This window comes from Gopherus evgoodei, chromosome 5 (genome assembly GCF_007399415.2).
Source record: "Gopherus evgoodei ecotype Sinaloan lineage chromosome 5, rGopEvg1_v1.p, whole genome shotgun sequence".
NCBI lineage: Eukaryota > Metazoa > Chordata > Testudines > Testudinidae > Gopherus > Gopherus evgoodei.
The window spans coordinates 76384893-76402026 of record NC_044326.1 but is presented as its reverse complement, the minus strand read 5'-3'; the positions used below and the strand labels follow the sequence as shown (position 1 = coordinate 76402026).

The 17134-nt window shown below is 42.8% G+C and overlaps 2 protein-coding genes across 3 annotated transcripts; one reads left to right on the top strand and one right to left on the bottom strand.

The window, feature by feature from the left end:
• Positions 1-223: 223 nt before the first annotated feature.
• LOC115652673 (uncharacterized protein F54H12.2-like) lies at positions 224-1531 on the top strand. The gene is made up of 2 exons (XM_030565067.1): positions 224-998; positions 1095-1531. Exons 1-2 carry the CDS (start codon positions 224-226, stop codon positions 1529-1531), a joined length of 1212 nt encoding a protein of 403 aa, XP_030420927.1.
• An 11140-nt stretch (positions 1532-12671) lies between these two features.
• Positions 12672-14091, bottom strand: LOC115652301. Of its 2 annotated transcripts, none has more exons than XM_030564171.1 (2): positions 13645-14091; positions 12672-13513 (listed from the first exon to the last, which is right to left on the bottom strand). In XM_030564171.1, the coding sequence occupies exons 1-2, from the start codon at positions 13924-13926 to the stop codon at positions 12818-12820; spliced, it is 978 nt and encodes a 325-aa protein (XP_030420031.1). In that variant the 5' UTR covers positions 13927-14091; the 3' UTR covers positions 12672-12817. The 2 variants fall into 2 exon arrangements, with proteins under 2 accessions (XP_030420031.1, XP_030420032.1); XM_030564172.1 differs by having other exon boundaries at positions 12672-13510.
• Positions 14092-17134: the final 3043 nt, after the last annotated feature.

The following is a 17134-nucleotide window of genomic DNA, read 5'->3' as shown; positions in this document are numbered from 1 at the left end:
AGGTGGGGAATACAGCTTCACAGGAAGGATCAGGGCTGATGTACATTAAAAGGAGGAAGAAAAGAAAGAGAAATACGTCATACCCGAGACGCACAGGTCCCCCAAAACCTTTTAAAAGAAGGGCTTTGACACGCAGAGCCGGCCATAAACGAAAGTCCAAGAAGCAGCCTGGGCAAAAGAGGAGACGCGCTCTGCCTGGTAAAAGAGACATATTTTAATCAATATGGCTTTTGTTCACTGCGGGTCTGAAGAGTGCACCAAATCCGAACTAGACTTGTTTCAAATAGCCCCTACGCAGACCAGCATCGAGAAAAGCATTTACATCGAGGTGCCACCTCTATCGGCCGTTACGGAGTCTGCCCCCATTGACTTTTTTATAGCAGGGAATGGCATAGATTATATGGATTTAAACAACACGCTGCTTTACCTGTGTTGCAAGATTGTAAAAGGAGACGGAACTGAACTTGCTGCGGACGCCGAAGTGGGCCTGGTGAATTACCCCGTGGCCTCTATTTTCAGTCAGTTGGATGTTACGCTGGGAGACCGCCTTGTAAGCCAAAGCAACAACTGTTACCCTTACAGGGCCTTTATAGAATCAGTGCTCAATTACAGCGATGACACCCTCGCCACGCAATTTTCTGCCGGCCTGTTTTACAAAGACACTGCTGGACAACATGAAAAAACAGAGTTGGATGGAGAGAATCTAGGGTTTGTGAAGCGTGCAAAGCTGACGGCCCAGAGCAGAACGGTAGAGCTGCTGGGCCATCTACACAGTGACCTGTTTTTTCAAGAAAAACTTTTGTTAAACGGAGTGGATGTGAAAATTAAACTGACACGCAGTAAAGACGCCTTCTGTTTAATGGGCAGTGCGGCTGAAGGCTTTAAACTGCGCATTGTATCAGCGTCCCTTTTTGTGAAGAAAGTACGGGTGGCCCCGGGTGTCCGTTTGGGGCATGCAGAGGCCCTGCTTGCCGCTAATGCTAAATACCCCGTGGACCGTGTGGGAATGAAAGTGTTTAGCATCCCTGCAGGCAGCAGGGTCAGTAACCAGGAAAACCTGTTCTTGGGACAGTTACCCAAAATGCTTGTCCTAGGATTTGTGGATAACGATGCCTTTAGCGGCAGTTACACTAAAAATCCCTTTCATTTTAAACATTACGATATTAATTTTGTGGCCCTGTATGTGGATGGTGAACAGGTACCGACCAAGCCTCTGCAACCGGACTTCGAGGCAGGACGCTGCGTGAGAGAATACATGAATCTGGTACAGACAGCTGGTAAACACATGAAAGATCGTTCTCTGTTAATCGACCGTGAGGAGTTTGCACAGGGTTACACCTTGTTTGCCTTTGACCTGTCTCCCGACCAGGAATGCGCAGATCACTATTCCCTGATTAAAACTGGGAACCTGAGAGCAGAAATACGGTTTGGAAGGGCTTTAACGGTTACCGTCAATATGATTGTGTATGGAGTTTTTGACAACGTCATAGAAATAAATCAAAGAAGAAATGTTCTGTTTGACTACATGTGAACATGGACACCGTGCAGCTCTCACGTGTCTTATCAACGGATCCTTACACAAAAAAGAATTTTTTAGATGTGTTCCCTTGTGATTGGCTCCCTGGAAGCAAGCTGTCTCAGAGGCCCGTAGGTTTGGTGGTGAACACGCATCCACACAACCAACCGGGTGAACACTGGCTCGCCCTGTATCTGGCGGAGCATAACCATGGAGAGTTTTTTGACTCATATGGGCAACCCCCGAACAGTGTGTTGTTTCCTAAAAGCATTATGAAATTTTTAAACAAAAATGCCACAGACATGGTGTTTCACAATAGACAATTACAAGACCCCCGCTCCGTCGCCTGTGGCTATCACTGCGTGTTTTTTTTACATCATCGTAGCAAGGGTTTATCTTTTGACCGGATTTTAAAATTGTATTCTGACGACTTAGTGCAAAATGACCGGATGGTGATAAATTTTGTAAAAAATAAATTTAAATTTTTGGGCATGCCTAGCCTTGCTCAAAACATGTTTCAACAAGCCCAGACATGTGTATCTTGTAATGATTTTTATAGCCATGTTACCCAATAAAGCACCCCAGGTTAGGGGTTTAAAGAAATTGATGTTTGTCTGTTTTTTAAATGACCAATTGAAAAAATTACACAGATTTTTTAAAAAAAAAATCTAGAAATGTTTTATTTAAAGCAAAACATTACAAGTTTTAAAATTTTTAAAATGTGAAAAACGTTACACACTGAGCCATTGGGCTCTTTTAGCCAATCTTTTTTTTTTTTTATAGGGCAAAAAAGGGGTCACGGATTCCTGATCCACCCCGGTGTCAGCAGTCGAGGCCTTGAGGCGTTCCAAAAGGTCTCTGTTGGCTGCATTGCCCATGACAGAAGATGGTACGTTCAGTTCCGCCATGGCATTCATAAACACATCCCATCCTTTAGGTACACGTTTGCTAGGTACAGAGCGAGTTTGGGTGACAGCCCTGACTAAGTCAAGCATGTTAGAACCATTAACCACAGAGCCTTTGTACACAAAAGACCCTTTATCATTCCATGAAGAGAGATTTTTATCCTGCCCCAGTTTATTTAGCAATACTATTGCATTTTTTTTATAACGCTTATTCACATTATCCAGCACCTCCTGAGCAACAGAGTCTGAGTTCTTTGGTGTTTCTGGGGGTTTGGCAGTTACGCTTTGTTCCTGTTCCGGTAGAAACAGACTTATTTTCCCTTTATCCGCATCACTTTGCTTCACGTACGTTAGGTACCTTTGAAGCACGGCGCTGTAAAGTTTAGCCTTTTCGTATTCGGCCAGGTCAGTTCTTTGAAGAACAGACTTCATTTCAGCATCCAGTAAGCGAGTTGCTGCTGTTCTGATATTTTCCTCTGCTGGAGGGGGAGCCCTTAATTGCTCCAACTGGTGGCTGGGCACCAGGTACATTTTTTCTGCATACTCCATTATCGATTAGTTAAAAGCCCTGTTATCAGGGGGATAGCAAAACTTAACAGAGGCCCAATAAACCCCCCAGACTGCTTTACCAGATGCTTTTTTCTTTTAAGTGAAACGCTCTTATTACACAAAGTTTTTATAAGCGTGCGTTTCTTTTTCAACACACGCACTTGATTTTGTGTTAAAGGTATGTTTCCTTTTAAGGTATTGAGCGCTATTTCTGAGATGGCCACTACTAGATCGTCAGAGGCCGAACACAGAATAGCCTTCCTTTGCTGCGGGGACGATTTGCTAAGTAATTTTAAAAGGCCCAGGTTTCTCTTCATGCAGCTAGACATGTTTTCAGTCAGCAGTCCCAGCTGTTAAAAAGGGACCTGCCGATAAGTCATTTCTTTTTATATCCAGCTGTTTTTTTTAAAGTATAAACCACTGGCCAGTCTGGAGGGAAAAGACCGGTTCTTAGTCTATAAGCTTCCGGTGTGGAAGCATTTAAATCCACCACCAGGTAGCCATAAGGTCTTTTGGTAGCATCCTCAAAAGCTTCTAGAAAGAATTGAGCTTTGCCAGGGTACATTTGCCGAGCGAGCGTAGCAATTTGTAATTTATCCCTGGGGTTTTTGAATAGAACCATGTACTTTGTGTTTAGGTTAATTGTGCGACTCTTTTTTCCCTGACAAAATACGTTCTGAACTATATACATAATGCTCAGGTTTCTGTGATGCACGTACTTGGTAAAAGCTTTCTCGATTTCACCGCTTTCACAAGCAGAGTTCATCAGATCGTCTATGATAACCATATTTACTTTATTAGTAGGAAACAAACTGTCATCATCCAAAGCATCAGGCAACCCCTCCATAAAATTGATAAAGGGATATTTACAGAGCAGTTCTTTATACAGAGGTTGCCAACAACTATAACACCACACGATATTCTCAGGCATAACAGATAGTGTTTGTTTGGCATTATTCAACACATTTTTTATAAAGTAACTTTTTCCGCAGTTGCTAGGCCCCGCAAGAATTGCGGAAAAGGGGTGTTTCCACCTCGTATCCATTTTTTTCAAAAGCCGTAGGGCAGGGTTTTAAAACCTTTTCCTAGGACCCTCTTGTTATAAACCACTTTTTGTGTTTTTTTAAGGGTTTTTGTTTCTATTTGCCACTGGTTTTTGTTTCTTACAATAGAGGGCTGCTGCACCTCTATCTTTTTTGAGGTGTTTTCGTTATCTCGCAGGCCCGTGCAGTAGTCCAGGACTAGATCTTTTAAACTTTCAAAGTTGATTTTTTCACAGTTTGCTACGTTTAGGGTAATACCTTTGACTTTTATACAGGCCTTTCCTCCAGACAACTTATACCCATACGTTTTTGGGCCTGCCGACACAAACTCGGTGATGTGTTGATCTGGCGGGAGCTCACTTGTGAGTTCCCCTAAATAATCCCCCAAAGGGGGATTCCAGGCACCCTCCCTTTTCACAAATATCACCGAGTCAGTGTCGTGGTACAGGCACCGCTCTTGCAAACCGTCTAGCAGACTGTATAATTCTAAGCGGGCATAAGCGGTGGTGAAACAGGCTATGACAACATTGGTATTGCCAGAGACAGAGTACCGTTCTTTTGCATGCTTCCAAGACACGCACGCTGTTTCATCATCGATAAACTCGCAGGATGAAACCTTGTAATTGGGGGAAAATAGGTACTGCAAGAGTTCGTCAGGGTCTCTCACGATGCTGGTGTTGGGTAGGTTGGTTCTTTGGCCGAATTTAGCGATTTGGCGTTTAGCAGGGTTTGATCTGATCTCATGTTGGCGTAAACGCACGCCTTCTTTCTGGCAGAAATCGCTAACGTACTTATTTTGTTTTTCCTCGTTGGTGCACCAACTGGGATACCCTGAAGCCTCTTGTTTCTGGCGGAGGTGTAATTTTATGTACTCTGAAAAGAGTTTATTAGATTTTTCATTAAAATGCCAGATTTCATAGATTTTAGCCACCACGTACCCCTTCGCTATAGCCGCGTTCAATTCCACCGTGCACCAAGTCCCCAGGATGGCCCGCTCCTCGTCAGTATGGGTGCATGTCTCCTGCTGCTCGGTTTCCGCACAGGTTTGGCATAGCGGGAACATAAGCTTGCCACCCACTCTGACGGGTAGCAATGGGAAAAACAGGCCTCGTGGGGGGTAAACTTTAACTTTTGCAATTCCAAAATAATTTGCCAGGGGTCCAAATTTGTCATAAAGTATATTGGGGTGTCCGATAGGGTATTCTTTGGTTTTGTTTACGAAAGGGTACAGGCTGGTAAAATCATAATAGTGGATTTCTTCCCCGGGGTTAGGCTTGTAATACAGGCGGATAGCGTTTGTTCTCCCCCCAGAAGAGCATCTCTAGGCACAAGAGGCTGGGGTAACTGGGCTCGGTTTAAAAAGTCTGCCAACTCCCTGTCTGTTTCTTTCATCACCTCCCACTCGTGCTCCCAAAGAGTCCTCACTACAAAACCAAGTCGTTTCAGATAGTCAGCCTTGAGCTGCGTCTTGTAATAAAGAAACCCAAAAGATGTCCCCGTCATAGGATTTTGTGCTTTTTCACAATAACAGGTGACACAGCCGTGGAAAAAACATCCATTAAACTCAAAGGCTGTGCGTAGCCCATCAACATCGGCATAACCGTCTAAAAAGTAGGGTCCTACCTGTAGTTCCCCACCCTGTAAAGCATGCCGTATTTGTATATTTTCTTTGTAAGAGATATACAACAGCCACTGAATAGATGGGGTTGAATATCTTTTTTTCTGCCTGTGATAGTTGTCTGGAGGCAGAAGAGCTACTGTGTTAGGCTCCAAAAACATAAACCTGTACATAGCCATGCAAACAGATGCCAGTGTTATGTACTGGAATGGATCTATGCACAGTTTTACTTCGGTGAATTTACCAGGTTCTTTCTCTACTACATCTCCCTTCTCCGTCATTTTCATGATCTCTTTTCTGTATAGAATACAAGCCTGTCTCAAAATTTTGACATCCTGCTGACAGTAATACGCGAGCTCTTTCTGCAAGTCAAACACCTCAGAACTGTGGTCCTGATACCAGTCGAGAAACTCTGTTTTCTCCCTGGGCATCATGCTTTCTACACCATAGTGTGCCACACTGGGCATAGGTCCCACATAATTTTGATTTTTTACAGTGTTAAAAAAATGTGGAAAATAACCTTTGCACCCTTCAAATCCCAATGCCTGCGGTAGCTTGCTAAGCTTCATGGGCAAGAAGTTTAAAGAGTCTATAAAACGAATCCCCAGGGCCTTCACTTCCACACACATTAGTTTACTACCCTGAGTGATCAGTTCTATGCACATCTTTTCCTTCAGTAACTGCCTAACGATGAAGTACGCATCATAACCTTTGGAATTGTGCGCTAGGAACGTATAGTCGCGAAACTCTTTGCCGATAAAGGTCTTAACAAAGACAGACAGACACTCATCGCCCTTAAATTCCCAGGATTTTTCTGGATTTAAGGACATAGCAAAAATGTAATTGGGAGTGTGCAACCCAGTCTCCTGCATGCATTCAAAATCATAAAAAATATACTTTTCTGAGGATTCAGGCTTTCTAAGGCTATCCATAAAACAAAAGTGACTGTCTACATCACCAACAATCAAACCCTGACACTGCTTACATCGCCTCCCTTTACACTTATGCCGCTTGTTCACGTAAGACTGACACTTATCACACAAAGTTTTAGACAGGCATTCAACTTGGTTTTTTGATGCACAGTCGATATGTCTGTCTAAACATTCTTTGGATCGACAATACAGTCTACAGCTAGGACACCGCAGCTGCACGCCCACGCTGTCTGAGCACGTTACACTCAAGCAGAGGCGGCAACGATACCTACAAGAGTGGTCGTGGCTGTACACCGTGTGGCAAAACTCACAATAATTTTTCGCTCCAAACAACTTTTTCACATCCAGAACTCCATAGTAATGCTCATCGTGCAACAGGATGAAATAAGTCTTGGGGTACGTGAGGCCTCCTGTTTTAAAAAAGCCCCAGCCACCTTTTTCCGTATAAAGCACCACGTGTATGTTCACTCCTAAATGCTGTTCAAACTTTGCTACGTCACTGACCAGAATCTTTTTTTGATCTGACCACCCCAGTTTCTCATGCAACTTTCTCGCCTCCGCTAACAATTCCGTGTCCGTAGGTTTACGATCGGACATGACGGCCAAAAGGCCACCAGCAAAACACAGATTGGTACCGGTGTAAGTCAGGTCTACCAAACACTGTCTTTTTTTATGAATAATTTGACTACTAAGGATAGAATTTAAAACTCTACGAGCACCCCCACCCCTGTTTTTCACAACTGTCACAACAAGGCGCAATGTCCCATCGAGATGCAACTCTCTATTGCTCTGTAGCAGCTTTGAGGTCTGATTTAAGAAATCCTCAGCAGATAGCTCATCCCTAGTTCTTCTGACTGAAAACAAAGGGTTAGCTAAATTACGGCTCTCTAAACGTAACTGAACGTAATCATCAGGGCCTACCCTACCATTAACATCATCGAGCACCAACTGTATTCCTTGGTGTATGGCTTCAACAACCTGCTGAGCTGAATTTATTTGCTCAAGATTGACAAAACGAAATTCCTCACAATATACTGACCCCCCAAATCTAGGTAATTCATGTTGCCAACTTCTCACTCTTTCCATATACACCTCTGCATTTTCGGGGTTACTTGGGGGTTCCTCTATGGGATCATTAGAGGGATCTTCTACATCAGATGCTATTTGGGAGTCAAACTCTGAGAAGCCTCCATGAGGGTCATTGGAAGTAGAATGGGGCCTGTCTAGAGAGCCCTCTGGGGAATTTGCTAAACCAGAGTCTGATTCCATCTCCCCATTTTCAGAGAAGCCAGTCTGAGAGCCTCCAGTAGGAGGCATCTCTCTTTGTTTTTTTTTCCTCATTACCTCTTTAGCCCTTTTTAAGATTTTTACAGCCACCCTGGCCTGAAACTTTTTGGCAGCCATCCGTTTATCCCTCAAGCGCTGTCCCCCCTTTTGTTTACACATAAGCTGATGTGTACTCTGGAGGGTGCCCCTTTTACCCAGGCCCCTTTCCACGACTAGTCATGCCTGCTCAGAGACACCCTTTTCAGCCCTCCTGTCTTTTAACATTGCTCTGAACAAAGCATCATATTTTTCCCAAGTCTTTCTAGAAGGCCGTTCTTTTAGACTCCCCGAGGATACAGCATCCATCACTTTTCTGATGGAAGCATCAAACTCTTCCCAAACACTAGAACTTGGGGGAGCTGTGGCGAGCTTATGGTTTTGGGAGAATGTTTTGTCAGTGCTCGGTGTTTTATTCACAACCCCTAGAGCGCATGCTCCGGGTTTGTGAACGTGGGCATTTTCTTTCACAGTTTTCTCAGGGCTTGCTGTGGCGGTGGCCGCTGAAGAACTGGAATTGTGTTTGTGTGGTTGCAACACCTTGGCATCGCAGAAGCTTCTAGTCCATGGTTTTTTATATGGAGCCCATACATCACATGCTCCAGGTTTGCGCACCTTCAGAACCCCTAGAGTGCGTGCTCTGGGTTTGTGAATGTGGGCATTTTCGCTCACAGTTTTCTCAGGGCTTGGTGTGGCTGTAGCCGCTGAGCAACTGGAGTTGTGTTTGTGTGGTTGCTTTTTATCAGAGTCTTTTGTTTTGTCCTTGGGTTTCACGTATATGAGGTCTGGGCTGCCCAGATGCTTCATCTGCACTTCAGTGCTGTTTTGCGTTGTTAAAGGTCTCAAAGCAGATTTTTGGTTCTTTGGTAGTTCTTCTGGAGGAGGTGTGCTTGTAGCGCTGACTACAGCATTTTCAGAAAGGTTGCCCATGCCTATGAGGGGAAAGAAACCATAACAGTTTACAAAAAAAACTGAATTTTACCATCTCTCTCTCTCTCACCCACACCTGTGTATTTACTTAATACACAAAACCTCATAGAACAACTAAACCAATAAGCAAAATATATTTACTGGGCTTCATCTGTCCATCAGTCACTGATGCTGGTAAATTTTCCTTTTCAGTTGTCTCCTCTCTTTTTCTTTTGAGTTTCTTTGGTGGTTCTGGAGGAGGTGTCCTTGTAGCGCTGACTACAGTATTTTCAGAAAGGTTGCCCATGCCTATGAGGGGAAAAAAAACACATGTTACAAAAAAAACCTGAACCTTACCATCTCTCTCTCACCCACACCTATGTATTTACTTAAAATACAAAACCTCATAGAACAACTAAACCAATAAGCCAAATATATTTACTAGGCTTCATCCGTCCATCAGTCACTGATGCTGGTGAATTTTCCTTTTCAGCTGTCTCCTCTCTTTTTCTTTTGAGTTTGTTTTCCCTCTGGTCATGTTTTGACAGTACTGTGGAGCAAACACATAAAACCATCTTGTAAAACTTAAATTATATATATTCATTCAGCAGGGTGTTTTTCTATTTAAAAATCATAGCTTTACAACAAAATAATCATTTCTGGCCCTACAATAAACATCTTATTTTGCAAAATAAAAACCAAAAACTGCTTTTTAAAAATCCATTATGCACAGTAAAAACCAAATACTTTTTAAAAAAACTTATGCCTTCACAAATCCCCCTTGCCCCCCCATCCCAGCTTTATAACACACACACACCAAATCATGCTTGCAGCCACACACACACACACTTTTCAAAAACCCACATGCCTTTTAAAAACCAGTTGCACCCCCTCCACACACTCCTCTGCATTTAAAAGCCCATGTGTTTGGGCCTTTCCCCCTCAAAGCCCATTTTTAAACACACACCACATTATGTACAGTAACAAAAAACCTGTTTAAAACAAACCAAATACTTTTGTAAAAAACCTATGCTTTCACAAATCCCCCCCCCAATCCCAAATCAAGCTTGCAGCCACACACACACCAAATCATGCTTGCAGCCACACACACACTTTTCAAAAACCCACATGCCTTTTAAAAACCAGTTGCACCCCCCCCACACACACTCCTCTGCATTTAAAAGCCCATGTGTTTGGGCCTTTCCCCCTCAAAGCCCATTTTTAAACACACACCACATTATGTACAGTAACAAAAAACCTGTTTAAAACAAACCAAATACTTTTGTAAAAAACCTATGCTTTCACAAATCCCCCCCCCCCATCCCAAATCAAGCTTGCAGCCACACACTTTTCAAAAGCCCACATGCATTTAAAAACCAGTTGCAGCCCCCCCCCCCCCACCCCTCTGCATTTAAAAGCCCATGTGTTTGGGCCTTTCCCCCTCAAAGCCCATTTTAAACACACACCACATTATGTACAGTAACAAAAAAACCTGTTTAAAACAAACCAAATACTTTTGTAAAAAACCTATGCCTTCACAAATCTCCCCCCCCCCACCTCCCCCCAATCCCAAATCAAGCTTGCAGCCACACACTTTTCAAAAGCCCACATGCATTTAAAAACCAGTTGCAGCCCACCCTACCCCTCTGCATTTAAAAGCCCATGTGTTTGGGCCTTTCCCCCTCAAAGCCCATTTTAAACACACACCACATTATGTACAGTAACAAAAAAACCTGTTTAAAACAAACCAAATACTTTTGTAAAAAAACCTATGCCTTCACAAATCTCCCCCCCCCCACCTCCCCCCAATCCCAAATCAAGCTTGCAGCCACACACTTTTCAAAAGCCCACATGCATTTAAAAACCAGTTGCAGCCCACCCTACCCCTCTGCATTTAAAAGCCCATGTGTTTGGGCCTTTCCCCCTCAAAGCCCATTTTAAACACACACCACATTATGTACAGTAACAAAAAAACCTGTTTAAAACAAACCAAATACTTTTGTAAAAAACCTATGCCTTCACAAATCTCCCCCCCCCCCTTCCCCCAATCCCAAATCAAGCTTGCAGCCACACACTTTTCAAAAAGCCCACATGCATTTAAAAACCAGTTGCAGCTCCCCTACCCCTCTGCATTTAAAAGCCCATGAGTTTGGGCCTTTTCCCCTCAAAGACCATTTTTAAACACACACCACATTATGTACAGTAACAAAAAAACTTGTTTAAAACAAACCAAATGCTTTTGTAAAAAAACCTATGCCTTCACAAATCCCCCCCCCCATCCCAAATCAAGCTTGCAGCCACACACTTTTCAAAAGCCCACATGCATTTAAAAACCAGTTGCAGCCCACCCTACCCCTCTGCATTTAAAAGCCCATGAGTTTGGGCCTTTCCCCTCAAAGCCCATTTTAAACACACACCACATTATGTACAGTAACAAAAAAAACCTGTTTAAAACAAACCAAATACTTTTGTAAAAAACCTATGCCTTCACAACCCCCCCCACCCCCCCCCCCATCCCAAATCAAGCTTGCAGCCACACACTTTTCAAAAGCCCACATGCATTTTAAAAACCAGTTGTGTAAAAAAAAAGTTACCTTTCACTATGGGATAAAGTGTTGCTGGAACATGATTGTTCTGGTTCCCCCCATGTGTGTGTGGGCCTTCAGATTAAAAACAAGCAAACATGTTAGCATTACCACCAAATCCCTATACTTTTTTAAAATTAACAGTATTAAGCTAACTATAGTTAAAATGGTTTTTACCTTGGCCTGGTGGTAAAATGCAGTTTGAAGTTACTGGTTCCATGCTAAAACAGATCACACTGCAATAAGCATAGGCACCATTATTTACTAAAGACAGCATGGGCAAAAAGTGGCAGTAGTTTCAGAGTTAGAGACAGCAAGCTTACCTCTTTTTGCAGTCCAGCAGTTATGTAAAAAGATTTTCTGTTAAAAGGACAGACTGCAGCATACCTAAGGTTTTTATACCCTCTTAGCCCCATTGTTTCAACATAGTTGCTAACAGGTTAATTTAATCATCACAGCTCTCAAATAATAGATTCTGCAGAACACCCTTTTGTATCTCTGTTGTGGGAACCATGCTATATACACAATAGGGCTTCCTCCACCCCTGTAAGTTAAAATACATTTGTGGCTTTCTTACAGTGTTAAACAGTACCCCATTTCCAAGTGCAGGGTCCCCTTTTGCAAAATCAGTTAATGTCTTGGGGTTGGTTGTTTCTTTCATGCTTAAAGTTTGGGGGTGAGGTGTTTTTCTAGCAAGAATGACTCATAGCATTCCACCAACTCCTGGGTCTTTTAAACTGCCCAATAGTGCTCCACCTTTACCCCAGGGGTTACATTTAAACTGTCCAATAGCATTCCACCAACTCCTGGGTCTTTTAAACTGCCCAATAGTGCTTCACCATTACCCCTGGTTACATTTAAACTGTCCAATAGCGTTTCATATTAATCAGAACTCACCATCCAACTCACTAATCAATTGTAACCCTACAGGAACAAAGGTAAGTAATTGCAAACATTCTGGCTATTCAGTGAGGGTGGGGTGTGTGCTTAAACCTATTTATTTCAACAAGCAGGATAGCTCAGTGGCTTAAGTAATGGCTTGGTAAACCTAAGGTTGGGAGTTCAATCCCTGAGAGAGCCACTTAGGGACATGGGATGAAAAAAAACAATATTTGGTCCTGCTGGTAAAAGCAGCTCTCCATAACAATTGTATTATACTCAAACATGTCTGAACTATCCTGTTTGTTTGTTTTTTAGGATTTTTTCCCCTCCCACAACATGCATTTCAGCTTTTTGCTATAAATGAATGTCTTTTTACACACACACACACACACAAACACAAAAACTAATTCTCACAAAACTATTTATTTATTTTAAAAAGACATACAACTCCTTAAAAACAAACCAAGATGCTTTATTAAAACTTAAGGGCCAAAAGCCTTCTAACAAAACACAGATAGTCACAAACCCACCCACCCCCCTTTTTTTTTTTTTAATTTACAGCTGCCAAGTTTTATATCGCATGTTTGCACCCTCACCATTCTCTAACTTAATCCTTTTAGATTTCTTACAAATATTCTTTTTCTTAAGCAGGGTTCTGTAACTTCTTGTGCGAACTAGACGGTCAATATAACGTTGTAAGCAGGCATCTTCCGGCTTGGTCATTTTCTTTAAAACACGGTCAGGGTCTCCACTGAATTGCACAGCATTTATCAAAGTCACCCCTTGTGCTAAATGTTCTTGGGTTAGGCACAGACATTGCATAGCATAACCTATGGCAATAACAGTGTTTAGTAAGCTTTCCAAACACAGCTCAGCACACAGGGCCCGGAGCTTGCAGTTTATATCCACTGAAGTCCAAGTCACACAGTCATGGTGCCGTTGGGCTGGCGCATCTATGACACAGCCCTCACAATCTTCAAAAAGCTTTTCCCTAAGGCAGTGTTTAAGGACAGCATAAACAGCAACGCGTACAATAATCCGCATAACTTTTTTACGCTCACGACGTGGCACTGGCTCGGACAGTTCTATGCCTAGCCTTCTCCTAAACTCTTCAAACCCATCATCCTCGGAGCCCTCTTCAACAATTTGTATTGGTGTTGAGCAAAAACATGGTGGGCCCGGTTCATCTTCGCTGCTTGATGCAACGCTGTCCAGGGGCTCTGGGTCCTCTAGAAAGGCATCATTGATCTGCTAAAAGATTTTTTTTAAAAAAACAGTGTAAGTACCTCAGCTTAGGGGTTTTTTTTTAATTAACACCCACCCCCCGGTTCCTAGTCTTATCACCCCCCCCCCCCACCGCCTTTTCTTAATCGTTCATTTACCTGAGTGCCATCTTTTCCATTTGCCTTGTCCACCGGTGACTCTCCCAAGCGGCGATCTGAGGGGGTGGACAAAGAGAGGTCATCAGGCTCTTTGGGATGTCTCACAAGAGTTTCGGGGTCGGATTCCGGCGTATCCAACAACGGCTGGGCCAAAGGGCTCCCCGCAGTCACAACCTCCTCCTCAGAACTGTCGCTGATGTAACGTTTTCTACGTGGACGGTCAAAGACTCTCGGGGGTAAAACAAAGTCCGAAGCTCTAACGGGGGTGGTAAAGGAGTCCATGTTTTCCTCTGAGCAGCCTTTCCACGCTTTCTAAAACACGTGTCCTTGGTAAGAAAAATGGCCTCCTCTGTTCGGCGCTGGTACTTATGGGGTATTGGTGCTGCACTCGGGTTGGCGGAGGGCCTTGGGAGGAGTTCTTAGAGGGGTCACCCCGGTTGGTCAAAATCTCCTCTCGGGGTGGTCCTTTCAGGAGGAAACCCCTCCTGATTGGTAGAGGGTGGTGGGAGGAGTTCTTAGAGGGGTCACATGACCCTCTTCTAGACGGGGTCATCCACCCCCGGAAGTCGCCCTGATTGGTCAAATCTCCTCTCGGGGTGGTCCTTTCGGGAGGAAACCCCTCCTGATTGGTAGAGGGTGGTGGGAGGAGTTCTTAGAGGGGTCACATGACCCACTTCTAGATAGGTCACCCGCCCCCGGAAGTCGCCCTGATTGGTCAAATCTCCTCTCGGGGTGGTCCTTTCGGGAGGAAACCCCTCCTGATTGGTAGAGGGTGGTGGGAGGAGTTCTTAGAGGGGTCACATGACCCACTTCTAGATAGGTCACCCGCCCCCGGAAGTTGCCCTGATTGGTCAAATCTCCTCTTGGGGTGGTCCTTTTGGGAGGAAACCCCTCCTGATTGGTAGAGGGTGGTGGGAGGAGTTCTTAGAGGGGTCACATGACCCACTTCTAGATAGGTCACCCGCCCCCGGAAGTTGCCCTGATTGGTCAAATCTCCTCTTGGGGTGGTCCTTTCGGGAGGAAACCCCTCCTGATTGGTAGAGGGTGGTGGGAGGAGTTCTTAGAGGGGTCACATGACCCACTTTGCTTCCGGTCATGTGGCCATCTTGACCCCGGAAGTAATACCCCCATAGGGTGGGACTTCCGGTGACAGGTGGGAGGGACTAGAGGGGTCACGGGGCGGGGTTAGGGGCGGGGTTAGGGTTTGATTGATGGTAGGGCCCTTATACTACTCTCATGCTCCAAAACGTCTGTTAGTCTATAAGGTGCCACAGGATTCTTTGCTGTAATCACACTGTCACTTTAATAAGGGTACAGGAAAACTCTGTAAGAACAAAAGAAACAGTTACACCTTATGTAAAAATTGATATGGCTAATGTTTTAAAAAAGTTATAGTATAGAAGGAATGTGCATTTTCCCTAGGACATGTGCAGTGTATATTGTAGAAAGGGGTGAAAGAAATGCAAATAAAACGAGCTGCTGAATTAAAATCCTATTAGGGCTCCAAAAAGAGCTGCAATAGGCTGTGTTTTCTTTTTCAGATCCCTGTGTGTTAAGATAGAGTCTCTGAGCTCTGCTGATGGCTTTAAAAAAGTTATAGTATAGAAGGAATGTGCATTTTCCCTAGGACATGTGCAGTGTATATTGTAGAAAGGGGTGAAAGAAATGCAAATAAAACGAGCTGCTGAATTAAAATCCTATTAGGGCTCCAAAAAGAGCTGCAATAGGCTGTGTTTTCTTTTTCAGATCCCTGTGTGTTAAGATAGAGTCTCTGAGCTCTGCTGATGGCTTTGAATCCAAAAGCCAAGCCTGTGTTGATGCAAATTACCTAACTGATTAAAAAGGGTAAGAACTGCCAGCACAAAAGCAGCTGCAAATAAAGAACATACCTGGTCAGCAAACAAATTGCCTACATAAAAGGCATGGTATAACAAGATACCTTTAATAGATTTGATGCTAATGTTACTGTTAATATTAAACATTAAAATAACTTTAATGTTAGTAAGTACCCCTGTAACAACTTGTAATATGATAATGATGTTTCTCAGCTATTACCTGCAAATAAACTTAAAGCTTAACACAGCAGGAAAAACATTACAAACTTGAGATACACCACCTCATGAATTTAATAACTAAACAGTGAAATAATTTCCGCATAACCCTTGAAAAGCAGAACCCATTAAAACTGGCCTGCCTATAGAACAAAAAACACAAGAAAATACGGAGGTAATTCCTCTGTTTTGCCTGCAATCAGCAAGGGTATTTGTAAAAGAAAAGAATCTTTTAAGTAATAATCAATGCCACCCAAAAAAGGGGTAGAAAAATATTATTTTTGTCTTTCAGATAATCCAAAGTACTGTGTAATGGGCTATGTGTGTGTGTTAATTCTTGGGGAAAAGTGTTTAAAAAGTGTTAGCAACCCACAAGACAAATGTAAATGTACTGTAAGTACTGTGTTTACCAATAATCACATTTACTATTTGCCACAACAACAACAACAACAACAACAACAACAACAAAAGAGTCTCAGCTTACTGTAAGCACTGATTTAGTTAAGTTCTCTATCCATCTTTGCATTAAATGGCAAACAGTTACCAATCATCTGTTAAAAGGTAAAAAGGTAACATAGTTCCTAGAAAAAAAAATGTGAAAAACTGGACCATTCATATTATACACACAAATGGGGACATGTTAAAAATTGCCACTGCAGAAAAACATAACAGCTTACCATTGGTATAACATATTTTTCTGGATGGTCTCCCACAACTACTGGCATACTAATGTTACTACCCCTAACTTTTGGTTTTAAATTGTATGTGTTTATTAATGTCAATACTGCAGCCTTTTAAAGTTGCAAAGGCTTTGTTTAGCGGACTATATTGGCTTGAAAGGAATACTAAAAGAGCAGTGCTGCAGATCTGCATGACATTTGACCCATGCATATCACAAAATGCTACACCTTACAAGCCAATCAGAAAAATACAAGAAACAATAGCACTATACCACTGGTGTCAGTCCACTACTTTGTGCTTTTCTTCATGCAATGGACCTCATAAGTCTCGAGCCAATATGAAAAGATAATGTGCAGAATCGATGGAATCTTTAATAAAATTGAAATAGCCTGTTATCCCCACAGACATGCCAATCTACAAGGCTGCTTTGAAACAAACAAAGAACAATAATAATTTGACAGTGATAAAGCAGGTGACATTCCTATATAAAGTCCTACGAAATCTATAACTACAATAATAATAATCTATTTTCATACTAGTATTTAAAATGAACAATGGTGAAATCAAAAGGAAAAGGTCTTCTTATCATGCAGCGTTCAAACTTCAAGTTGTTGAATATGTAGAAGCAAACAATAATTGCGCCGCTGCTCATTAATTCTGCAACAATCAGAAGCAAGTAAGAGAATGGCCAAAAAAAAAAAATAAAACAACACCAAAACACATGCCAAGAAGCCAGAAAAAATGTCCGATAAGGTGCA